Source organism: Ambystoma mexicanum, chromosome 10 (assembly GCF_040938575.1).
Source record: "Ambystoma mexicanum isolate Mex_15411 chromosome 10, UKY_AmexF1_1, whole genome shotgun sequence".
In the NCBI taxonomy this organism is placed as follows: Eukaryota; Metazoa; Chordata; class Amphibia; order Caudata; family Ambystomatidae; genus Ambystoma; species Ambystoma mexicanum.
Window position 1 is genome coordinate 691,920,589 of NC_090932.1, and position 26,934 is coordinate 691,947,522.

At 47.8% G+C, this 26,934-nt stretch overlaps 1 protein-coding gene across 8 annotated transcripts in view; it reads left to right on the forward strand.

Annotated features, from left to right (window-relative positions):
• TRIP12 (thyroid hormone receptor interactor 12) overlaps positions 1 to 26,934 on the forward strand; it is a 2,051,777-nt gene that overhangs the window by 75,098 nt on the left and 1,949,745 nt on the right. For all 8 annotated transcript variants that reach the window (XM_069618297.1, XM_069618300.1, XM_069618299.1 and 5 more), the window contains exon 3: positions 3,348 to 3,494. In XM_069618297.1, the coding sequence (XP_069474398.1) occupies positions 3,397 to 3,494 (98 nt within the window). In that variant the 5' untranslated portion in view covers positions 3,348 to 3,396. The remainder of the gene's footprint in view (positions 1 to 3,347; positions 3,495 to 26,934) is intronic.

Genomic DNA, 26,934 nt, shown 5'->3' on the forward strand with positions numbered 1-26,934 from the left:
TCACCTTTTACCTGGAAGCTCCATCCTTTAAAATCTCTTGGAACGCTCAATCCTCTGACCCCACTCCCCTGTCTATCGTCATCCCACAAGGATCAATCCTGGTACCTCTGCTTTTCACTGTTTACCTCTGACCTAGGAAGACCTATCTCGTGGTTTCTTTCACAATCCCTTTTTTGCTGGTTACTCAAATATTTTTCTTCTCTCCCTTCACCGCCAGCCTTCTCGGAACAATACGAATTGTGTCACTCTTCAAAAATATGTTCCGTTTCTCCCAGCGCCATACCTGCTTTCCTGTTTCTGGTCGCCTTCCTGCCTCGCCGTTTTGCTCCTTCAATCTTGGGGTCCTCTTGGATAGCGACACACGACTGCAACAATTCTTTACCACTACTGCCTCTGCTGCTTGTATTAACCTCCAACATTCTGGAAATGTGTAGCTTTCTTACGAAACACTCTGAAAAATCTCTACTCTGGTGCTCAGTCTACTGGACTACTACTCATGCCTAATCTTTGTGTTGCTCAGTGATCTGAGCCAGTTTGTTAGGTAAGAATTGATGTAACCCTATAGTAGACTACACAACACTTGTCCTCTTGGTATTCCACCTTTTGGTATAGGCCTGTACTACACAAGTTGGTAGTGTGACTGAGCAGCCAGGCCTATCTCAAGAGGGGGGTAAATGTGAGCTTTAGCCATGAAATTTGCAAATACAAGTAACCAAGTAACACCTACACACAAGGTTTTAGTTATCGTTAAAACCAAGTGGTAAAGTGCCTATAGTTATTTATTTAACATCAGTTTTTGAATGAGCATTCTTTTAAAATGGGCAATATATGTAACGATCAAATATACTTTTCCAGAATCAACACAAAGCAAGTAGTTAACTCTTTTGAGATGCTTCAAACACGCTTCTTACACCCTTATGTGACATCATTAACTAGGACAATAATGGCATTTATATCTCACTGGTACACTTTGTAGATTCTGAGGTTTGTAGAAGGGAAAGGTTAAGAGAAGTAAAAAGGTTAAACAAGTTCTCGGAGCATGTGAGCACTTAAATCTTCCAATGAAGTCTACTCCAAAACCTTTCCCAGCAATAAGCTTTAAAACGAAGTTATCACCTCTGAGCGATAGTAAACATCAAAGTCAAGTGGACTAGAAGAGTCTGCAGGGAGCCAGGACAGCGAGTCAATTGGAGCAGTCTATGGAGCTGAGGCACTTCTTTGATAAAGTCTTGCACAAAGTTAGTTTGTTGAATAAAAATCACTGTAGGGGCACACGCTGTTACATTTGTGATGGGGTAGAGCTGAAAACAACTGTAGCGGGTACCCCAAGTCGGAACAGTATCTTCGATTAGATTAGTGGTCCAGCTGGCTTCTGTCTGGTTGCAGTGATAGCAATCCTGCCTTCCTGGACCTCCGTCGTGGAGACAAGAGGGAGGACGTCTGGAGGACTGTGGCAGCAATTTGGTTATCGGCTTCAGCTACAGGCTCTTTTCAGATCAGTGACTGGGGAAAAGGAATGACTAGTCCCCATAATGACGCACATTATTACAATGTTTACAAACAATAGAAATAATTCATAGACAATCTATTGTCAGGGTGAATAGGAAAAACAGATGCAAAGATCACATCCCTGTAGAGTTTATCTCTCGATTGGTTTCGACGTGTAGTGGTGGTTAACTGAACATCTTCCTCAGGAGGTAGGTGTAACCATTCTGATGAAAATGTAGCTGCTGCACAGAAGAGGCAGCACAACTTGAGCATTCACCGCCAACTGCGAATCACTGCAGAACGGTTGCCATCTAATGCAATAGACCAGCAAAGAGGGAGAACAGATGCGTAGCATTTCAAATTCACAATCAGTTTGGAACTAGGAGATGCCCATTAAATTGCATTTCTATTGTTTGTAAACATTGTAATAATGTGTCTCATTATGGGGGCTAGTCATGAATTCCTTTTCCCCAGTTCTTAGCATGTTTGTGTCTTTTAGAACTTTGGATGTATGCCACGGTATGATGAGTTGCGTGTGAATGAATGCACCATGTGAAGTAGGAGTGCGATGTTTCAGCTGATTTTTGGCATATTGTTGCTTCTGTTTTGCTATGTTAAAATGATCAGTGTATAATAATTTTCTGGGATTTATTCACTAGTCTTTAATTGTTGTATCACCTTAAATAAATTTTGATACATTTTTTCTAAATATACTTTTCTCTGGACATATCCGTTCTCCCATTCATGCACATCCTAGCTGTCACTCAAACAGCAGGGCGGCTGTCATGAAAGGACAGCCAGCCCTTCGGGATTGGGTGCATTCAGGCCTTCCTAAAGACAAAGAACTTCCTGCCCTTCCAGACGCAATGGAGCCAGAGGCAGGTTTCAGTACTGAAGCCCGCCAAAGGCAGAACGAACAAAGGGCTCAGACTTGTCTTGGCGCGCATAGTAAAACCCAAGAAAGACCTTCCAAACAGAAAATGGCAAAAAAAGACGACCAGGGCTATTTTGACAAAATGGTCACATATGGGTGCTATACTGCAGCTGAGGATTCAGCCTGCAGTAGAAGAGCATAATGGTAGGAAAATTAAACCACTGCCACCAGCCATTTAAAGTAGTGAGGGTAACATACAAAATGTTACATGAGAAGGTAGGTTAAGAGGCTAATAAGTAACCCCCAGCACTCCACATAATATGGTGTGTGCTGGACCTACAAAGTGAAAAGGTAAGTAAAGTCAATTTTGCTTTACTATTCTTGGGAACAGTAGTTCACACAAATATTTAAACGATATGAGAAATCTAAAGAATTTCTCTGGGACACTGCACTGAAGGTGCTGTGTGTGTCACCAGACAAAACGTAGATGCCTATGGAGTTTGTCACACTCCAAAAACACAGGAAAAACGTAATCCAAATCGGGTGAAAACACGAGAGGGTGAGAAAAAGGGCTCACTTCAGGGTTAATATTCAGAAGTCCTAAAGTCCAGCAAAAGAGCTAGGAGTCTAAGCAAAGAAATGAGAATTCTCCCTAACACAGTTCATTGATGAAATGCATTTCTTAGGTTGATATGCTAGTTCACCTGCTGGTTTGGCAGCATTAGAATATTTATTTTTTTCTGAGGGCTGTCACAGATCAATTTAATTTATAGCTTCTCATTATTTTACTGCTTTTCTTTTACTCTGTATTGGCAAATGAAATTGAACTGAAGAAGTTTCATTGTAGTAGTTATTTTATTGTGCTCTTGCCTAATGCTTCAATACAAGAGGTGTTGGCAAAAGAACTCTATCCTAGAATAGGTATTCCTTGTTACTAGTATTGAGCCAAAATCCTCAGGTTGTTTTTCCTCTTCATTTCTTTTAGTGAATGGTAATATCTGGAAAGGGTATGTCCCTTCAGGAGAGAGGTGCCAATGTCCAACCGGCCTAATAACAATCCAGGGGGGTCACTGCGACGTTCACTGAGGAACACAGCCGGGACCCATCCACAAGACGACACATCTGGTGGAAGGTAAAGTATCTTCTGCAACACTGTAAAGTGTTCCCCCTTTTTAATAAACAATTGAGCATGTGTTAAAGTGTAAATGTGTGGCAGAGTGCTTTTCTGGCTGCTTGGCAACTGAACTGTCCATTTCTTAAGGTATGTGTTGCCTTCCTGTGCATACTAAGAAAACATGGTCAAATCTCTTTGTTGCAATTGTCTTATAGTAGTTATGGTTTAAATTGCTGTATTCACCAATCTCGGAAGCTGATTCCCCTATTTCGCTGTATTTCCTATTTGTGTAATCTTGCACTTTGTCTAGTGGTGGGAAATAAGAATGACATACCTTTCTACTAGTAATTCAGATACTTATCTCCCACGTTAAGGTCCTAGTTTCCCTCCATGCTTTGACTTCGGCACCAGAGAAACTCCAGATCTGGCCTTTTGGTTGACTTGGGAAGAGAAAAATGTATGTAGACTTGCTCGTGATGCGACTCGTCACCTGTCCTTTTTGCCCAGTCGATTGAACAATTGTGCTAGAATTGCTGATACCTGAATTGTCACGGACATCTTTTCAGACACTGTGGCGCACTGGAGGAAGCAGTCCGACAAAGGGATGGCATGATATGAATACTTCTTTATTACTTAATAAGTAAGGAAGACCCAACTCTTCCCCCTATTCTAAAGTGTATTCCCTACCTAACTAAGGAAAATGTGTGGGCTAGTCAGGGTGGTGGTCCAAAGAGTCCTGTACTCTGTCCACAACTACCCAACTGTAGCCCTACAACTATATACACAAATGACGAAAAGAAAACCAGGAGAATGGCTCCTTTCTCCTGGTGCAGTGGTATCCACTTTAGTGATTATATATTTTATATATTTAACAGTCTTACTTAAGATTTGGTTTTCCACAATGTATACTACCAGCTGGATGACCTCCTGGTCAAATGGATGAATGTCTTGACATTCTCTTTGACAACCGTCGTCCCAGTGTCTGAATCAACAAAACTTTACTGGGAGCCCAGAAGAATGACTTCCTTCTCCTAGTTCACTGGACTCTTGATGACCAGATTTCTTAACCGCTCTTACTAAGCTTTGTACTTCTCTGCGGGCTTTCTCCAGAGTTAATATAAGTGTTCTTACTTCACTTTGCTTACTGTGACAAGAAGTATTGTGGTGATGGAGATTTCTCTTGAGTCTTTGATTATTTATCTTTCTCAGCGTTACTGAGATGAGGGAAATCGCTCCTGAGTCTCAGGTAGGTTTTGCTACAATTGTTGACACTACGGAGATCTCTCGTAATGTATTCTCTATTCTCCCCCAAACCTCCACCAGGTCTACCATGGTTAAGATTCAAGCAGTGCTCCAGATAGGATTTTGAGGTGGGAGTATTTTACTCCCTATTTTTAAACTTTGAGAGTAAATGTGATCTTAAGAGTAAAAATGACTTTAATCCTTTGCAAGCGAGTAAAATGTATGTGGTATCCAGCCGCCGTGTGAAAAAACTGTATGGAAATCATTACTATGCGGCAGCTTTCTGCATTGTGACAGAATACACCTTTCATTATTTCTCTTAAGGTCTGGCCATTTGATCTCTCCTGTATATATTTAAATGTTGAAAACACAAAATCCTGGCCAATTGCATAGTCAAGTAAGCATTAATTGTATTCTGTGTTTTGAGGTTCGATAGCAGAATTGTCTAATGATGTTTAATGGAAGTCCTCGTTTCCTGGAGCTGTTACTACCTAATGGTATGCCAATGTTATGATACAAGTGCAAAGAAGATAGGACTCAATGCTAAATTGTATATCTAATCTCATGGTGGAATGTTTATTTATATAGAGCACTTTTGGCAAAGAGCTGTACATAAAACGCATTTAACACAACTTATCACCAAACCGAAATCTGTACTCCTTTATCATCCTTGAAAGGATGAATTGGCCTTCCCGGGATAAGAACATGCAACCTACAGATCACAGCGATTGCTCAACCGGCTGAGCTATCTTATTGGCTAACATCCTTCAGAGGTTGGTCAACTGAGTATCGACTGAGGCATAATAATCACAGTGCCTAGATGTTGGAAGAACCACTTCTCCAGCATGGGGTCTGACATGGATTCACATGCTCATGAATATTCCCCGTCGTCAGGCCGGGAATCCTCGGTATAGAAAAAAATCAGTATCGGTTTCGTTTCTGATCTGTCTTTCTTAGTAGTAACCAATCACTGGTCTCTGGGTCATACTGCCACCAGCCAATGACTGCCCTCTCCCTAAGCCCCGCCTCTGGCAGCCATCTTCAGATTTTTACCGCACGTTCAAGTGTTGGGAGTTCTCGTGCTGTAGCTCTCGAGCTTTTGCTGCGTTTTCACGCTTTTTTAGGAGATTTTTCTCATTTTTCGGTTAATTAGGGCCTCAAGCTCCACCGTTTTTACATCCGATCAACGGGGATCCGTTTCGGAGTTTTCTACGCCCCTCAAGGGTGAAGATATTGTCAAGTTGCGCTTTTGGAGGATTCCAGAAGTTCCGAGGCCTACCCAGGAGACATGGCCCAGGAGAAAGGAAGCTTGCCGCCCGGGAAGCTGTTCAGGACCTGCCCTGGATGCCAGCTTGAGAATATTTTCAAGGAGGAAGAACCCTTGTTATGCCTCTACTGTCTCCATGAGGACAAGACGCACACGGAGAAGGACTGTGCGTTTTGTGGGAACATGTCGGAGCGGACCATGAAGGATCGCCACCTCCGTCTCGCCAACTGGCTGGGAGGGAAGAGCCCGTCAGGCGAGAAGAGGAAAAAGACGGGGGCCCAACAAAAGGCCAAGCACCGCGAGTCCACGGGCACCGGGAGAGCCGAACGGTCGGGCTCCTTGGCTGCCAGGCAGGGTGAATCCTCCCTGGCGCCATCAACCACGAGCCAACACTCTGGCTCGGGTAAGAGGAAGTCCGAGAACCTGGCAAAACTTCTGGAGAGGCCCCGGTCGATCTCAAAGATTCCAGCAGAGGGGGGAAGCGAGGCTCGGACCCCCCCCCCGCCCCCCCCAAGGTGAAGGCCCCAGGCGTACAGAAGGTGACGATGGCCTTAATTCACCCTGCTAAGACCTCGATTGAGGATGTCGCAGCGGCCCTGGCTCAGCCTGTGGAGGCTACGCCAGTGGAGGCGACCTCAGGACCCAGAGTCTCCCTGCCACCACAGAGGGAGTCGTCTTTCAGGCCCATTGAGAAGACCCCCACGAAGTCCTCGTTGGAAAAGGCGGGGGAGGGGCAGGTGGACATCGTGGATACGGACACAACCTCTGAAGAAGAGCGCATCGAAGTCGTGGAAGAGGCCCAGCCCATCGGGAGGGATCCTGACGAGGGCGCCGACGAGAGCGACGGTGTCGCCGACGAGGCTCCTCAAGAGCCCTTGCGACCATCGTTTCAGGCACCGCAGGACACTTTGGCGGCCATTTTGTCAGCAATTCAGTCCTTATGCTCGGAGATAAGGACAAGGTTGCCCCTCCCCCCGATGGAGGTACCTGAGCCAGACCCGATGGGGTAACCAGAGCCAGGACCTTCGAAAAGTCCACCGCATAAGAGGAGGATGACGCATCCTATGCCACCTCTCCCTCCTCTGCGGCCTGCTCTGCCTCCCCCCCCCCCCCGGTCTACTACCCACGGGGATGATACAGGCACAGACACGGCTACGACAGCTACAGATGACGACTGAGGCGACGACGGGACATGTCCCCAGTCACCCCCTGCTCGGGTGTCCCCGCCCGTCGAGATTGGATCCTTTCATGCCATGATTTCCAGGGCATCCGAGCTCTTCCAGCTCTGCCCAGAAGAGAAGGAAGGGTTCCTTTACCAACGGCGCTAGTCTAAAAGGAAGACGGTCCTCGCTGTACCACTTCTTGATGACAACTGGGATGAGGGGCTCTCCCTCCTCAAGAACCCTGCCACGGCGCCGGCAAAGAGGGACCGGTACGAGAAGTACCGGGTCCCCGACGCTGCCCCCTTGTGCCTTCGGGCGCAACCTACCCCGGATTCAGTCATCTCGGCGGCGGCAAAGAAGAAAGCTGGGGGGCATCGGCCTCGACATCGACTTCCCCGCCGGACGGCGAGGGCAGGGAGCTGGACACGATGGGACGACGGGTCATCTCATCCGCAGCGACGACTATCAAGGCGGCCAACACCCTAGCTATCAACCATGGAGTTGTGGTTCAAAATCGCCCCTCTGTTGGACTGCCTTCCGGACGCCAAAAGGGCTGAGGCCCTTGAAATCCTACAGGAAGGTGAGATTGCTTCGGACCACGCCATCACGGTGGCAACGGACATCGCCGACACCAGTTTCCGTCAGTTGGGCAACAACGTTTGCCTGAGACGACGAGGATCGCTCAAGGCGACGGATTTCCGCCAGGACGTACAAACCAAGTTTTTGGACATGCCCTTCGACGGGAGCAACCTGTTTGGGAAGGCGGTTGATGAGTCCCTTCAGGCCATCAAGACAGACACAGACTGCCCGGGCACTGGGAGTGCTCCAACAACGACAGCCGTACATTCGGAGCTCCGGGGGCAGACAAGGTGTCTCCAAGGGATCCGGCAGTGGCTCCTCCACGTACCGCCAAGCGGCAAGATCTTCGTCACAGGAAGCCGACAGGGGACGCGGCAAGTCAGGTGGTGCCCGTCGTCATCGACAGGGAGGTCAAGGAGGCCTCCAAACAAGATTGAACCGAACGTGGGGTCGGGCCCCTGCCGAAGCACCCCGGTGGTAGGCCGGCTGGCGAGGTTCAGCGTGTGGGAGTCCATCTCCGACCGTTGGGTGCTGGATGCCCTGTCCCAAGGGCACGCCCTCGAGTTTCAGAAGAAGTGCCCTCGCGTTCCACCCGTAGCCAGGAAGGAAAATCACGTCCCTCAACTACTGTTGGAAGTAAGGGCGATGCTCAAGAGGGGTGCCATCGAGCTCGTCCGAAAGAGGCTTCGGGGCTCCAGAGTTTACTCGAGGTACTTCCTTGTAAAAAAAGACAGGAGGATGGCACCCCATCCTGGACCTACGACGACTGAACAAGTACATCAAGGCACAGAAGTTCCGGATGGTCACCCTCCAGCACGTGTTGGGACAGCTGGAGGAGGGCGATTTCCTGTCGTCGTTGGACTTGGAGGATGCGTACTTCCACATCCCCATTCTAAAAAGACACAAAGTTCCTCAGGTTCGTGGTCCAATGGTGGCACTACTAGTTCAAGGCCCTCCCGTTCGGATTGAAGTCGGCACCCAGGGTGTTCACCAAGTGCCTCGCACTGGTGGCGGCGCAGCTGCGCCTACATGGGATCCACGTCTACCCCTACCTGGACGACTGGCTCATCCGGGCAAGGACATGGAGCTCGCCATGGAGCACACTGCGAAGACCGTCCAGCTGCTCACGGACGTGGGATTCTCCATCTTTCCAAAATCCCACCTGGTTCCGTCGCAAGTCGCCCTGTTTCTGGGAGCCAAGCTCGACACAGTGGCGCGGCTGGCCTCGCCGTCGGAGGAAAGGACCAGGACCATTCTGGGCAAGGTGCAGTGTCTGCTGGCCACAGACATGGCCAGGGTACAATCTATCAAGTCCCTCCTCGGGATGATGTCCTCCTGCATTTATCTGGTGCGCCTTTGCAGGCTTCGGATGCGCCCCTTACAAGAGTTCCTCGACGCTGGGTCCAGTCGACGGGCAGCTTCGAGGACAGGATCCCTCAACGAGACGTTCCGTCAGGCGATCCGGTGGTGGGGTACCCGCTCTAATCTGTCGGCGGGCACGGACTTTCAGACCCCAGCTCACCAGGTGACGGTTACGACGGACGCCTCCCTGGAAGGTTGGGGAGCGCACTCGGAGATCTTCACGCGAGAGGCCTTTGGCTCCCGGAGGAGAAGTCACTCCACAACAACATCTTGGAGCTCCGCACAGTGTTCTGTGCCCTCGGGTCCTTTCTTCCGTCCCTCAAGGGCAAGGTGGTGAGGATCTTCACCGACAACACCACCACGATGTTCTACATCTGGAAGCAGGGCGGAACCAGATCCCCGGTCCTGTCCAAGGAATCCCAGAATCTGTGGCATTGGGCCGTCGCCCAAGGGATGTTTCTGGTGCCTCTTCATCTGGCAAGAATAAAAAACACGATTGCTGACTCACTCAGCTGAGAGCTGCGCTAGTGCCACGAGTGGGAACTACGCCAGGATCAAGGGGGATCGACTCTTCCGTCGATGGGGCTAACCCCAAATCGATCTCTTCACGACGGCGACGAATTCCAAGTGCCGGAGGTTCGCCAGCAGGTTCCCCCAGCCGAGGAGCATGGGCGATGCTTTCTCGTTCCCCTGGGACGGCCTATTTCTTTATGCGTTCCCTCCGCTGCCGTTGCTGCTCCGGCTCCTCAACCAGCTCAAGAGGTCCCGGTGCAGGATGATCCTCGTCGCACTGGCGTGGCCGAGACAGATCTGGTTCCCGGACCTTCTGGACTTGTCAACGTCCACACCAGTCAAGCTGCCGACGGACGCAGACCTTCTCTCCAGAGAAGGAGGCGCCATTCTTCACCACAACCCGGAGTCACTGAACTTGCAGGCCTGGCTCCTGCAGCACTAGAGTTTGGAGGGTACGACATCCCGGCCGACTGCAGAGAGGTTCTTGCAAAGGCCAGGGCGTCCTCAATTCTCAAGTGCTACGGACATAAATGGAAGAGGTTCTCTGTCTGGTGCCGTGCACAGAAGATTAACCCTCTGCGGATTACGGCCCCCCCAAGTATTGCCGTACCTACTGTCATTGGCCAAGGCTGGACTAGCTCACGCTTCCATCAAGAAACATCTGTCGCCATCTCACGATACACCAGAACTACGGGACGGGCGTCCTTGTGGTCTCATCGATTGGTGAAGGAATTTATTGTTTTCCGATCATTCCTGCCGGTGAAGGCCCCTGCCCCGGCATGGGAGCTCAACGTGGTGCTAACCAGGCTCATGGGGCCCCCATTTGAGCCTATGCATTCGGCACCGTTGAAGTTTCTGTCATGGAAGACAGCGTTTCTCGTGGCCATCACCTCCGCACGACGAGTGGGAGAGATCCAGGCCCTATCTTGCAAGCCACCATACTTCACGTTTCATGACACGAGAGTGGTGCTGAGGATGCACCCTTCCTTCATGCCCAAGGTGCCATCGGACTTCCACCTCAACGAACCCTTGGTGTTGCCAGTTTTCTTCCCGTCTCCTTCGTCGCCAGCTGAAAGGACTCTGCACTCACTGGACGTAGCTAGAGCGCTGAAGTTCTACGTGGACCGCACAAAGAATTTTCGGAAGACATCACAGCTGTTTGTGAACTTTGGGACTGTGAATCAAGGGAAGGCTCTCTCGAAGACTTCCATTTCTAGATGGCTCTCCGGCTGCATCATGCACTGTCACCGGTTGGCAAACCGACCGCTGCCTGGCCGTCCGAGAGCCCATTCGACCAGAGCGATCACTGCTACCACGGCGTTCCTGTCTGGTGTGCCCCTGCTGGACATCTGCAGGGCTGCGACATGGAGGTCGACGCACACCTTCACAAGATTCTACTGCGTCGATCGGGACTCGAGGGAGGAGTCCAGGGTCGGCCAAGCAGTGCTGCGCAACCTGTTCGCTTAAGGTGAGCCTGGTGAGGAGGCAAGAGATGCTTAATGTTGAGTTGTTGTATTGCTTAATGTTGAGCCAGTTGCGACCTCCCGTGGTTGTGCACGTGTGTACTGCTATGCATTCTCTTATTCATGAGCATGTGAATCCATGTCCGACCCCATGCTGGAGAAGGAACAAGTTACTTACCTGTAACTGTTGTTCTCCAGCATGGGTTTGGCTTGGATTCACATGCGAACCCTCCCGCCTACCCATCTGCGGCTCTTCACTTGGTCATACTGCCACTTTACATGCTACCAAATCTGAGGATGGCTGCCAGAGGCGGGGCTTGGGGAGAGGGCAGTCATTGGCTGGGGGGCAGTATGACCCAGAGACCAGTGATTGGTTACTACTAAGAAAGACAGATCAGAAACGAAACTGATACTGATTTTTTTTCTATACCGAGGATTCCCAGCCTGATGACGGGGAATATTCATGAGCATGTGAATCCATGCCAGACCCATGCTGGAGAACAACAGTTGCAGGTAAGTAACTTGTTCCATATGAAGTGCTACATAAAGTTAAATACCTAGCTGGATTAGCACAGGGACCAGTTTTGCTCAGTTTCTATTTCAATTACAAATGTAACTTTCATCTTGAACAGCGCTTGCACTTCCTGGATAGTCGGGTTTTGGATGTTTTAATTGTCTTGAAGATTTGAGAGGCTAGAACACCTTTGATTGGTGTAATGACAATCACTCACCCGTGAATAAAGACTCTGCTGCCACTGACCATTTATAGTAATGTACCCCATTGATTGCAAGGTTGAATCGATGTAAACTAGACCGTGCATAGTCATCATTTTGCACCGTTTTTATAATTAAAGTGTAAATTAAATTAGAAGTGTAAACATGATCTGCCTCTGCATGATTATTCACACAGCACAGGAACTTGTTACAAAATATTAATTCTCAATTGTAATGTAGTTTTCCATCATTAATTTTAAAATTCTAACATGCTAGGAAAATAGATATGCACAATGATTCTGTTTGTTCCATTAGCATCAACAAAGCAGAAGCTGAATGGAAAGAAACCATTACTTGTATCACAGTGTGCAGTTTCGTTTTTTTTGAAAGGCTTAAGAGAAATGCATTCTGTTTCAGAGGCGTTTATCCATGGCTTGCACTTGCATCCATGTAGATAAAAATCAAAAGAAGCATTCTGGTTTCTGTCAAGTAACCTGACCTTTGCACTGCCCTTTGCTCTAAACTTGTGTTTAAATGTACACAGGAAAATAATAAAGCTGTCGTATTTACAATATTTTCATGCATGAAAAGGCCTGGTACTCACCTTATCTGGAGGCCTGGATTCAAGTAACTTTTCTTTCGGTCAAAGACCATAAATGTAATGCATGCAGTTCATAATCACAAACAATATCATAATACATTATAAAATCAGATTCACACACTAATACAATTCAGCTAATACACATCATAATCCAGAGTAGAGAAGTCACAATGTTTAAAGATGGAAAAAATCTGGCACATTCAGAAGAATCAATATAAAACTGCTACAAACGAAGAAAAGCAAAGTGCAACTGGCAATGCTGTGCCCAGATAAAATGCCACTCTAATGAGATGACAAGCATGCAATTTTCTAAAGGAACAACTTCAATAGATGTGACCTGGACTGACCCCCAGTTTTGTGTGAGATGCATTGTTAAATGGTACAACCTGATTTGCCCCCCCCCCTTCATCCGCCCCTCCGCACCTTCTCCTCAATGTCCTAGTCAGATAATTTACAACTGAATGTGCTGCAAGTTCTTCATTGGAGTTTTTGCACACTGCTAGCGCTTGCTTGGTAGTTCTAACTGATCCACATCTAAATAGTGGCTTGAGCTACTTTTTCCTAAGTTCTTGCTGGAGAGGGCAGAATATTAGGAAATGCATTACGTTCTCAATTTCATTGCCATACGAGGGACTTGCTTATTAAAAAAATCAAATCCCAATTCCACTTGTGCAGTGATCAGTAGTACACTCAAGCGAAGCTTAAGAGAACGCCCTTAAAAATGTAGGAGATACAGCATCCATGTAGCTTTCATAGCCAAAGCTCTAATATCCCCTTTCACTCTCGCTGCTTGCAGTATCAGCAATGAGTCTACATGCTGCATCATGCAAAAAGGGCTTTTTTTCATTAATAGTTGGGAGCTCCTATTAATGAGCTGTGGTTCTAACCAGCACTTGTAATGTCCTAATGAGGTGCAAGATTCCTTTAAATATTTACTCCAAGGAAAGGATTGACCACCCTCCTGAGATTTTGTATCTTCCAAAGCCTGCCTATACCGGGTTAGTCCTGGAGCAGATCAAACCCTAATCCAGTAAATTAGAGGATTGGACTTGCAGGTAGGTCAATCTTCCGGAATTAGACTTCTAAAAATACAGGGATAGTAGTCCCAGCACATTTTTCACAAATTTAATTTCACTGATAGTTGATCACATTTGGGTCCTCCCCATAACTCTGCCACCTAGAGCGCTTCTTGTCTAGCCTGGGCAGAATAAGCCTCCAAGGATACTTTCACTGCCCCATTGCCATAGTCGCGTGCAAACTTGGCAAAGGCTCCACTGTAATGGTTAAGGCCTTGGAAACTTGGGTGGACCACTTGGACTTTCAGTTAATTGGACACCCAAATAGTTACTCGCCCATGGAGTGTCCGGCTTAATTTGTTCCCTTTGATTCCACTTTTCGTGAAAATCCTAGCTTTTAAAAAAAAAAATGTATGTATGTATATATATATATCTATATATATATCTATCTCTGATGTTTGTTAATCTGATTAGAATCACATGCTGTGCATAGGTCCGACATCCAGTGGTCACTGCGGAGTATTGCATTTTGTTTTCGTAGTCGAAAAGGGGACGTCGACAAGGCGTGTCTGTAACACTATCCCTATAGTGACGTGCGTCGTACCCACAATCCCTCACGGATCGAGGTCCCTCAGATTATTTTTTTCCGCCCAGCTTCTGGTCGCCTTACGCGGAGCTCCTAGAGAGACATTGCAAAATACTTACTACGGACCTCGGTCCTTAATTATACTTATTATATTCTTAAAGATCCCTCCACTCGACGTTAGCTGTGAAGCTGTTTCTCCGCCGAACAAGTTTTCGACGGAGGGGAAGAGAGGGAGGCGATCCTTCGGCGCTGCCGAACAGGTGGCCTGGCCTCGCCGGCCAACATACAGTAGGGAGAGTGGGGGTTCGAACTTTTATCTTCTCTTTGAGAATGTCTTTCTTTCTCCCCTGTCTTTCCCTTGGGGTTATCACCAGTTATTATTGCCTCAGCTATGGAGAGGACACCTTTTTTAAGTTTTGCCCAAGCTGTAGGGGCAAATACACTTGGAAGGATAAACACAAGCTCTGTAATCGTTGCTTGCCCCTCGATCATAAGGAGGACAGCTGCGCGGCCTGTAAGCTCTTGAAACCAAGAACTCTTAAAGAACGGAAAGTTAAGAGGTGGGCGGACTACGCTATGTCAAAGTCAGTTTCCTCACCCGCCGCCGCTGTTACAGAAAGTGACGAGGAGGGTGATAACTCGACGTCCGTTACGGAAGTCATTAATCCCCAGAAGGAGCGCTCGCGCTCCTCGACGTCTGTCCCCGGCCCCGACGGGCTCGGCTCGCGCCCTGCTTATGGGGATGAACACCCCGGCGACAAGGACGCACATAGACCCCATAGGCCTAAGCACACAACCCACGGCTCTTCTTCGTCGAAGACTAAGGATCCATCAGCGCCGAAGGGGACGCAGGGCACTCCGGCGTCTACCTCAGACCGTAAGGGTCTCAAGCCCCACCCGCAAACGCAGCCGCGACCAGCGATTGGGCTTTCATCAAACACGGGCGCTACCTCAAAAACATCCGACGTAACGCTCCATAGAGCGGCCGTCGAGAAACAACGCGTAACGCAGGCAACGTTGATACCAGAGCCCTCTACCGACGAACATGTTGTCGAGAGCCTGGCGAGAATTGTTTCCGAAGACAAACATAAGCAGACGACGAAACAGACGTCGAATACCGCACCAAAAGCTATAGAAACGCAGAAAAAGCACAAGAGTAGCCAAGAACTGCCCCCTTCATCTAAGGGCACTTCTGAACTACCGGAGGGCTTTTCTGAGGGCGAGGGAAACCTTTTGTCGACGTTGTGGGAGCGTTCTAAGCGTTTGGAAGGCGAAAACACTGATTTCCCCCCTCTAGACTATTCAGGGGTCCCCCATGAGACCCTTGAAAGACTCAATTCTTGTATGGAGAAGATGGAAAGGTTTTTGGGAAGCCAAAACCCACCCACACACAAAAGACCAGGAGAATGCCCCCAGGATGACCCTAGGGTCAAGATCCCTAGACTGTTTCCCCTTTCTACAGACGTATATAACCTCACTGAAGAGGAGCAATACCTCCAAGAAGATGAGGAGGGTTTGGGTGGAGAGGAAGAACATGAGGAAGAGGGGTTTGAAGAAGATCCTTACACTAGTGCAGGAGTTTTTGAAGAAGATACAGCCACCTCACAGCCCTGGCAATCCCCATCAGTGCAGCCTTGGCAATCCCCATCTGTGCACTCAGACCCTGATGCCTTTCACCCTTCTCCTCCCAAGGAGTCACCTATTGGAAACACCTCTCCCATAGATGACCAACCTTCCCTTAATGCACTATTGCGTAAGGCAGCAGCGCATTTTGAAATGGACACAGGGGAAACTCTTCCTGACATAGACTTTGTAGAAAAAGTTATTAAAGAAAAAGCCCCTGTTAGTCAGTCTATTCAGCTCCTGGCTTCCATAAAGAGAAGAATAACTCCTTCCCTTTCCAATCCTGCATTAGTCAGAGGGTTCAACCCTCGGATAGAAAAGCTCTTCAGCCCTTCGTCCTCTGACCCCTTGTAAATCAGAGGACATTCTATTCCGGACTCCCTTGTAGTTACTAATACAAGAAAAAGAGCGGGGGTACCACTATCCACTAGTGAGGCACCACCTGACAAAGAGGGCAAGAAGCTCTATGCACTTGGGAAGAGAATCACGACCTCCGCAGCCTTCTCAACTAGGATTGCGAATACAATTCCCTACTAGCTAGCTACGCAGATGCACAGTGGAGCAAGCTGCGCAGCGAAGCAGAGGACGCACCAGAACCCCCTGCATTCACGCCTGTTGGATATCATCTCAGAGGGAACTCTTGTGAACCAGGGCATCGTAAAGAACGCCTTAGATGCCGCAGAGACAGCTGGCCGTTCCCTGGTTCAGGGAATACTTCTCAAACGCCATGTCTGGCTGCGCAATTCGGGATTTAAGCCGGAAACCCAGGCTTCCCTGATAAATAAGCCCATAGAACAAACACACCTGTTTGGGAAAGCAGTTGATGAGGCCCTAGAACATGCGAAGAAGGAATTTGATACCATCAAGACTCTTGACCAAATTTCTAGGCCCCCTAACAGACGCGGCTATGGCAATAGACGCTCCTTTCGTGGCCAACGCCAGCAAAACCAACAGCAATTTTACTCTGCTACCAACTGGCCCTCTAACCAGGGTAACAACCAGTTCAGTCAAAGAGGTCAACGCTGTGGCAAAGGAAGAGGTCGCGGCTCCAGCCCCAAAGGTTCCACGCCCAATACCAACAAATGACCCGAAGATTCGGGTCCCCTCCCATGCATCACTGGTCGGGGGCCGGCTAACATCGTTCCTATCAGCATGGGAGGAAATATCGTCAGACCGCTGGGTTTTATCCACCATAGCCCACGGGTACTGCATCGAATTCAACGGTTCCCCGAAGTACAGACCCCCACGGAACCGACGCATGACACCGGAACACCTCACCATTCTTCAAGAAGTAGAAGAGCTACTGAAAAAAGAAGCTATAGAGGCTGTCCCCCTATCTCAGGTAACAGAAGGTATTTATTCAGTGTACTTCCTTGTACCCAAAAAGGACTTAACCATGCGCCCTGTATTAGATCTGCGCCCAGCGAACAGGTTTGTCAAACCCCAAAAGTTTCGTATGGTGACCTTGCAGGAAGTAATCCCACTGTTATCACAAGGGGATTACATGACAACACTAGACATGAAAGATGCATACTTTCATATTTTAATGTTGCCAGCACACAGAAAATACCTCAGGTTCAAGATAGAGAACAAGCACTACCAGTTCAGAGTACTACCCTTCGGGATAGCATCTGCACCAAGGGTATTCACGAAAGTACTGGCAGTGGCAGCGGCCCACCTACGCAGGTTATCCATCCCGGTATACCCTTACCTCGACGACTGGCTCATAACAGGGGATTCTTACGAAACATGCTTCTCCAATACCCAAAAGACTGTAGACCTTTTGTCCCAACTGGGCTTCTCCATCAACGAAAAGAAGTCCAGCTTAGACCCCAGCCAAATCAAACAATTCCTAGGGGCTCTAATTCAAACAAAGGACGGCCTCGTCTTCCCCTCCAACGAGAGGCTCCAAAACATGCTGTTTCAGATCCCCCATTATGTAGCAGGTCGAGAGGTGACGGTACGCAAGGCAAATCGCTTGCTAGGGATGATAGCGTCATGTATTTATTTGGTACCTCACGCGCGCCTGCGCCCAATGCTAGAGTGGCTCTACAGCCAGTGGTGTCAGGCCAGCGGACAATGGGACGATCTAGTGGTGGTCTCGCAGGCCTTGGTTCTCTCGCTACGGTGGTGGACAAAAGAAAACCTGTTATTAGGGAAAACTTTTGCCACACCCGCAGTGGAAGCCACTCTAACCACAGACGCATCCCTCACAGGATGGGGGGGCTCACCTATCCCATCAGACTGCTCACGGAGCGTGGACTCCGAGCTTAGCATCCAAGCATATAAACCTGCTGGAACTACTAGCGGTGTTCAAAGCACTGAAAGCCTTTCAGGAACACCTACAAGGAAAAACAGTGATGGTCCTCACAGACAGCACCACAGCCATGTACTACCTCAACAAGCAAGGGGGCACTCGCTCTCCAGGACTGTCCAAGCTGTCCCAGAATATATGGAAGTGGGCTCTCAAACACATGTTCCTACTATCACAACATGTACCAGGGGAACGCAATCTGCTAGCAGACAAACTCAGCAGAGACTTCCCCCTGCCCGAAGAGTACGAATGGCAATTGCACGAAGACATCGTCTTAGACGTCTTCACGCAATGGGGATTCCCGGAAATAGACCTGTTCGCAACTATGGAGAACTCACAATGCCAAAGTTACGCCTCCAGGTACCCCCAGAACCAGTCCAAGGGGAACAGTCTGTCGATTCAATGGTCAGGGAAATTTGTTTACGCCTTTCCCCCGACTCCCCTTCTCAACAAAGTGGTGCACAAGATGCACCAGGAGCAAGTTACCATGATACTAGTGGCCCCAATGTGGGCCCGGCAGCCATGGTTCGCTCACTTGATGGAGATGTCCCTATCTCCCCCAGTGAAACTTCCCTGCCCGTACAACATGCTGTCACAGGACAAGGGCAGGACTCTGCATCCATGCCCTCAGACCATGAACTTAGCAGCCTGGCTCCTGAGATCATAGAATTTGGACATTTACAACTCCCGCAGAGATGTATGGACATCCTCAGGGAAGCCAGAAAACCTAATACTCGCCACTGCTATTCTAGCAAGTGGAAAAGATTTGTCATCTGGTGTAAAGGTAAGAACATCAACCCGGTTGACTGCTCTCCCACTAACATTGTTCTGTACTTGACCCATTTACTGGATTCAGGTCTAGTCTTCAATTCCATTAAAGTCCACCTAGCGGCACTTTCAGCATACACCACTTCCCAACTTAAAGTGTCGTGGTGGAAGATACCAGTTATCAAGGCCTTCATGGAGGGGGTAAAGAGAATACACCCTCCGATAGCTAACCCAGCTCCCGGATGGGACTTAAATGTGGTACTTTCTAGACTCATGGGCCCTCCTTTCGAACCCATGCACAAGGCAACTCTTAAAGACCTCACTCTTAAGACTGCTTTCCTAATAGCTATCACCTCCATTAGGAGAGTAAGTGAACTACAGGCTCTTTCTGTACTAGACCCCTTCGTAACAGTTCACAAGGATAAGGTGGTTCTACGCACACACCCAAGGTTTACACCAAAATTCATCTCGAAATTTCATGTAAACCAGTCAATAGAACTACCAACGTTCTTTCAAAACCCTTCCAGCTTGGGAGAAAAAAGTCTGCATACACTAGATGTACGCAGAGCCGTCATGTTCTACATGGAAAGAACCAGACCACTGAGAAAGACTAATCAGTTCTTTGTCTCGGTGGCAGCAGGAAGAGAAGGAGATGCTGTTTCAAAGTCCACTATATCTAGATGGATTGTTCAATGCATCACTCTGTTTCTCTCTTGCTAAGAGAGAACTACCCTTCAAGCCAAGAGCACATTCCACTCGAGGCACTGGGGCTTCCATAGCGTTCATTGCAAATGTTCCCCTTGAGTCCATCTGCAAAACGGCTACCTGGAGTTCTGTGCACACCTTTACAAAACACTACTGTCTAGATGCACACTCTAGATCTGACTCCCAGGTGGGACAGGCAGTATTAAGACATCTTTTCTCTACTGTTCCTTCTCTTAACCCACCGCCAACTCCGGGTACTGCTCGCTAGTCTATGCACAGCATGTGATTCTAAGCAGATTAACAAACATCAGAAGACAATGCATTACTTACCGTAAAAGCATTTCTGATGGTTGTATCTGCTTAGATTCACATGCGCCCACCCTTCCTCCCCGCTCGGATGGAAGGAACATAGACATCCCTTTCTATATTTCTCTTTTCTGTACTCACTCACGTCTAGAAGGCTCCCTCAGGGCAGAAAAATACAAACAGAGGGACCTCGACGCGTGAGGGATTGTGGGTACGACACACTTCACTATAGGGATAGTGTTACAGACACGCCTTGTCGACGTCCCCTTTTCGACTACGAAAAACAAAATGCAATACTCCGCAGTGACCACTGGATGTCGGACCTATGCACAGCATGTGAATCTAAGCAGATAAGACCATCAGAAATGCTTTTACGGTAAGTAATGCATTGATATATATATATATATATATAATTTTTTTTTTTTGCATTTGGAGAGAGCACATTAGTGTCACAGACCTCTTCAAATGCAAGCACATTGTTTAACCAGATGGAGTCAAAGATATGAGCAGCATTGTCCGCAAACATTAAAATTGTGCCCTTTCCCCACCTAAAACGGGCTTATCGCAAAGCAAATACATTAATTTGGGAATTACACAGATGATGGAGACAAAAAGGTTTAGGGGGTAAAACGAGCACTCCCATTTGAATGGGAACATCTTACAAGGGCCTAATTCCCCTTAGAAGTGCTGGGGGAATGCTCAGGTCTATTAAGGTATTCATAACCTCGACCTAGGCACCTCATCAACGGCTGTTTTTAAATCGACAAATGTGACTGTTAGGGAGAATTCTCATTTCTGTGCTAATTCCCTTCTACCTTAGAGACCTCCAGCTCTTTTGCTGGACTCTTTAAATTTCTATGATGGAGTGAGACCTTTTTTCTCATTCAAGTATTTTTCTCTGATTTTTATTGTTGCTTTTGGAGTCTGACTAACTCCATAGGCATCATCTTTTTGTATTGACACACACAACCTTCAGTGCAGTGTCACAAAGTCCTTTGGAGTTCTGTTAAGGTTTAACTGCTTTCTTTTGGATAAACTACTGTTTCCAAGAGTAGTAAAGTGAAATTGATTCTCCTTACCTTTTTTCTCTTAAAGACCCAGCACGCACCATCCTATGTGGAGTGCTGGGGGGTTACTTAGTATCCCTTTGTCTACCTTCTCATGCAAACATTTTTATGTTCCCCTTACTACAATTAATGGCTGGTGGCAGTGGTTTAGTCTTCATACCATTGTGCGTTTTCTACTGCAGGGTGAATCCTCAGCTGCAGTATTGCCCCTGTTAGGCAATGTTTGTATGCAGTACTCTCTGGGAACACTACATACAACTGACTACAGGTATAGGCAACCCAACCTTTGGTATAAGCTTGTACTACAGTTTTGGTAGCCTGTTGAGCAGCCAGGCTTATATCAAGGGGGGTAAATGTGAGCTGTAGTGGAGGTACACAAAGATTCACAGTTACAGGTATTCAAATAAACTCTTACACTCAAGGTTTCTTGCATAAACAATAATTTATCAGTCAGTTATAAAGCCTTCTTTAGAAGGGGGCAAATAGTAACACACATCCATTTCAATAATGTACACTTGGTTTCTAAATCAGTAAAGATCCTTTTGGGATGGCCCACAGACACAACCTACTCCCACAGGTGACTTCAATAACTAGGGTGCTGGGGACATTAATATCTTACTGTTGACGTTTAGAATACTTTCAGAAATTGGCCAAATGCAAAGGTTATTAGAACAAGAGACCACAAATATTCTTAAGCAAGAAAATACTTTTGGAACCCCCAAGAAGAGTTGTACAATTATATAGGCTAAGCCAAAGTCAATGGTCTTGTATAGGATGAAACACTTCTGGTAAGTAAATGGGGGGGAAAGTCTTTGCACAAGTTCTTAGGAGTGTCTGATGAAAAGAATCCAATGTAGAGCCACAAGCCGATTAGACTTGTGAGTTGTAGAAGTTTCAAGCAATTCTCCAATAAGAGGTAAGTTCTCTTAGACTTGTTATATATTACCTTTTAAAAATGAAGAAAAGATGCAGCTGATGACTTCTGTTACTGTGCAGATCTCACTTTCCTGGGCCCCTGTCGTGGGGACAAGAGGGAGGACGTCAGGGGACTCATGAAATGCACTGGGACGGTCAAAACTTGCAACCGGCAAACTTCACTTTCAGTGGCTGTTCATTGTTTCAGCTCCTCGCGTCTACCGCAAATAGCAACACTGCGGTTCCTGGCTGTTGAGATGGACTTTCCTTGCATCTGGGGTCCCGCACTCTGAGGGGGCTCAGGTTTGGTCAGCCCTCCTTAGGAGTCCGCAGGATCTTCCAAAAGCTCTAGGCCAGCTTAAAAGCAATGCATACAATCTAGTGTTCCTCTCCCTGGCTATAAGGTTTCCAGCAGCAACTCTGTGGACATTCAACTAGCTCTGACATGGATGTCCAGGTGGCTTACTTTGAAGTTGATTGGTCCCACCAACTCAAAGGGAGAATTCTTCCTTGCAGGGGCTTCTCTGTCGATGCAAATTTGGCATTTCGGCACTGCAGCAGTGCTTCACCGGGCAAACCAACGGTCCAGGAGTTGCAGCAGGCGTCCACTTCAAGCTCTTCTTCGGTTCCTTCGTCCAGTGGTCAACTCTGCCTTCCAAGCCAAAGGACTCGCCTTTAATTCAGTTCTCTCCCATTCATTCCAGCCTAGCTGTCACTCACCCAGCAGGGTGGCTGTCCTTGCCAGACAGTCAAAAGGCCAATCACCACAAAGTGCATTTGGGTCTCCTAGGCGACTAAGCACAGGGAGTTTTGGGCACCTCCCTCACTTCCTGCCTACCCCAGACACCCTGGAGCCAGAGTGAACAAAGAGACCAAACCTGGTTTGGCGCGCAGAAAAAATCTCTAGAAGGACCTTTCCACAAAGAAATGGCGAAAAAAGACCGGCGCCATTTTAACAAAGATGGCTCCCGTGGCTGCTTTACAGCAGCTGCGAACACAGGCCGCGGTAAATGCAAACCATGGTAGTTTAAACAAAACCACTGCCACCAGCCATTCAATGAGAAAAGGCTAACTTAAAAATGTTACATGAGAAGCTAGACAAAGGGGATCCTAAGTAACTCCTCCATCACTCTATTGTAAGATAGTGTGGGCTGGGTCTAGCAAGTTGCAATGGTAAGTAAACTCAATTTCCCTTAACTGCTCTGGGAAATAGTAGTTTATCCCAGAGAAGGTAGTTAGATCTTTGGGCAATCTGTAAGACTTCCCTGGGTCACTGCGCTGAAGGTGCTGTGTGGCACAATGTAAAAGATGATGCCTATTGAGTTTGTCAGACTCCACAACCAAAAGAAACAGAGGTAAAATTTACATTAAAATACACGAGAGAGTGGGGGAAAAAGGGTCACTCTCTCAAAGCTTAAAAAAAAAAAATCAAGTCCTCAAAATCCAGCAAAGTTGCTGGGGGTCTCTAAGGTGAAGCGAATTGGCACATTTTTGAGGATTCTCGCTCACACCCGTAGGTGCCTATTTTGTCAAAATGGCCCCGGTCTTCTTTTTTTCGCAATTTCTTGTTTGCATGGTCCTTCTTGATATTTACTCTGCGTACCAAACCAGGTTTGGTCTTTGTTCGTTTTGTCTTGGTCGGAATTCACTGGAGAAGCCCGCCTCTGTCTCCAGCATGTCTGGCAGGAAGCCAGGGAGGTTCCCAAAACTCCCAGTGCTTGGTCTCCTTGGTTACAGGAATGCACCCAAAGGTGTGATTGGCTGGCTGTTCCTTTTCGGCTATCGCCACTGCTCAGAAAAGTTTTACTTGGTATTCCTTTCTGTCCTTTTGATATACATCTACCACGTGATCTTCGGCGACGGCATTAAGTATGAATTACTATTTTCGAATACAACTCGTCTCGACAATCTTGTCACAGCCTCAGAAGGCCACAACAGGCCTCGGCCCTCACAGTTGGGAGAGTGGGTGGGGAGGTTCTTGCTTTAGTCTCATTAAGAGAATGCATATTCCCCTTTCAGCCCACTTTTTTATACCAGGATGCCTTCCCCATACATAATTGAGAATACACCCTTTAATTGTTGCCCCTCTTGTAATGGAACATTCCCCTGGAAAGACTTGCACCGGGTGTACGATCTTTGTCTCCACAGGGATCGTGCCAAGGGACAGTGAAAGTCGTACAAACTGTTCAGCCCAAAACATTCAAGGACCACAAAACCAAACGATGGGCCCACACCGCCATGGACGTTGAGGGAGCCCCCAGCGACGGCAGCATCAACGTCGACAGTGACGCCGAGAGAGATCGGGCCGGCAGTTCTGCTATGGGTACGACACCCAACGGTACAAGCAGGACCAAGTCACGCCACACAAAGCACAGCTCCCACGGCCAAAGGTCGACCATGCCGCCGACCGGAAAGTCACACCCAGCATCAAGGGGGAGGTCTGAAATTTTCCCCGTCCACTTGGCCATCGCGCTCGTGATCATCACATGACTTGCCTAAAAACAGACGAGCAAGTCTGTTTTTTGACACCGTGTCTAAAGCCCCGAAATCCTGACATGCTGACTACCAGGCGTCGAAAGACACATGAACGGTCCCCATACAGACAGACCAGCCAAAGACTCGTCGAAGGCCTCCACGTGTACTCCAAGCTCGCAGATGAGCGGGCTAATAAAAAAATGCGTCCCAGATACTGTTAAAAAAAGGTGGGCACTGAAAAACCATAAGTCTTCGCGGACCAAGGAAGAGGGCACTATTTTGGAGGTTATGACCCAAGGAGTGGGAATTATTTGGGGGCTACGCACCATGAAATAACCCCTGCACTAGGGCCAACACCCACCCCCTGCCCTTGCTCCCCCTGTAACTCCAATTTCATCACAATGGACAGTATAGCAAATTGATACGGTCATGAGGTGAATGTCCTCTTGCTAATTTCTTTGACCACCCAGAGGTCTGGCAAAACCTTCACGGTTCTCCACACAGCGGGCTAGCAACTACTTGAAACGGGCAGCAGTTACCCAGTCTTCCACCAAACGAGCCCGCACAGACTTCACACAAGCTTCCACCGCGGAGCAAGACCTAGGGCAGCATGCTTATTGTTACTCCATGCAAGGCTCCTCTGAACCTGGAACTTACACAGACGACCAAGGGGACATGGGTGATGTCGACCAATATGACGATGAGGATGTCTGTCCTCCAGTCGCCAGATCATTCCAACCCACTGGTGGCCTACTCACCATTGGATATCCAAATGCAATATAACAACCTACTCCTAAAGCCGGCAGAGCATTTCAAGATGAACACACAGGAGGCTCAAGTTGATAAGGACTTTGTTGAAGACATACAAGAGGATAAAAAAATCAGCAACCCAATTTATCCCTGTGCTACAATCGGTACAGAGACTCATCCAACCCTCTTCGATTACGCCTAATTTAACACTGGCAGTAAACCCGCGCATTGAGAGTTTTCATGCCAGCCCCCTCAGTTCCCTTATACATCAGGGGGCCATTAAAGCCTAACTCTTTAATGGTAACAACTACTAAAAAGAGAGCAGGAACCCCTCTGGCCTCTTCCGAAGCCCCTCCTGATAAGGAAAGTTAAAGGATTTACACTTTTGGGAGAAAGGTAGCCTTTTTGGCAGCTTACCAGAGTAGAATTGCTAATAAAACAGCTTTATTAGCTAGTTGCAACTGTCACAAGTGGAATGACGTTGCCGAACAAATAACATCGGTCCCAGATCCCCTCAAGACACAGTTGTCCCTTTCCATTGCAGAGCCTAAGCAAATAGGAAACTGCATCCTCAAAAACCACTTGGATGCAGCAGACCATGCAGGTAGAATCATTGCTGAGGGCATGTTGATTAAACACTCGTTCCTCTTTTGGTTTCAAAGGTTCTGTCCTCAACTGGCTCTCCTCCTACCTTTCCCACTGCTCTTTTACCGTCTCCTGGGTCGGTCGTACCCTCTCTACTCTTCCCTTGGACCACGGTGTACCCCAAGGCTCTGTCCTTGGCCCTTTTCTATTCTCTTTACACCTCCCTTCTTGCCCCTATCATCTCTTCCTTTGGTATTTCTCACCACTTCTACACGGATGTCTGGTGGTCTGGTCGTCTTCAGACCTTATTCTTTATTGTACCTTATGGTCGCTACAGACCTCTTTGACCACTGTGTTGTGCCATTTGGTCGCCTACAAGACCCCATTTACCATTGTGGTGTACCTTTTGGTCGCCTAAAAGACACAATTTACCATTGTGTTGTACCCTTTGGTCGCCTAAAAGACCCCATTTACCATTGTGTTGTGCCCTTTAGTCGCATATAGACCACATTGATTGCTGTGTTTTGCCTACGGTCGCCTACAGACTATATTGAGTTATGGTGCTCTGTACCAGTATCACCTTACACATCATGTATTGGTGCCCATCAACGCTCATCCACCTACTGTATACTTACAGTAGTTACTGGTCTAATCAGTCTAACCCTCACACCTCCACTAGTTTAGGTATGGCACCTACCACCTCCTCTTCATGGCCCAGCACCATGACACCTGCAAATCCATACTTGGATGATCCAGCACTCTGGAGACACCACTTTGCCACCAAACCAATACCTAACCAACCTTGTACTATCACCATCAGAAATTCTAGACTGAACTCTAGAACCAGACCACCCACCCATCTAGGCTCGCTCCACCCTAGCACACTGAATAGAAATGCTAGATTGAATTCTCGAACTAGTCCACCTACCTCCCTGTACTCTCACCACCCTATCATCTTACTTAGAAACTCCAGACTAAGGGCATGTACTACGAAACACTCGCATATTGTCCATAATCACGCTACTCCCCCCATTGACGTTGACAATCGAGCCCATATCTCTCACCATAGTCCACCGTTACCACTTGAAAAACCTCCAAAAAAAGACAAACTCATCAAAGTAGCCTTGGTGAATGCTAGGTCTCTTCATGCCCATGCTCTCGACATTGCTGACTTTATAAACTATGATAACCTTGATGTCCTCGCTGTCACTGAAACCTGGCTTAATGCCGTGTCCGGTCCATCCCTGGCCCTCGCCATACCCAATGATTACGCCATTATAAGATCTGACAGAAACACCACTCAAACGAAGGGAGGCGGACTCTCCTTCATATATAGAAATACCTTCGACATCAAAATCATCCATGACGCGCAAATCCCATCTGCTGAATCCCTGTCAATCATGCTACACCTCTCACCTAATCACACGGCAATCGTGCACCTTAT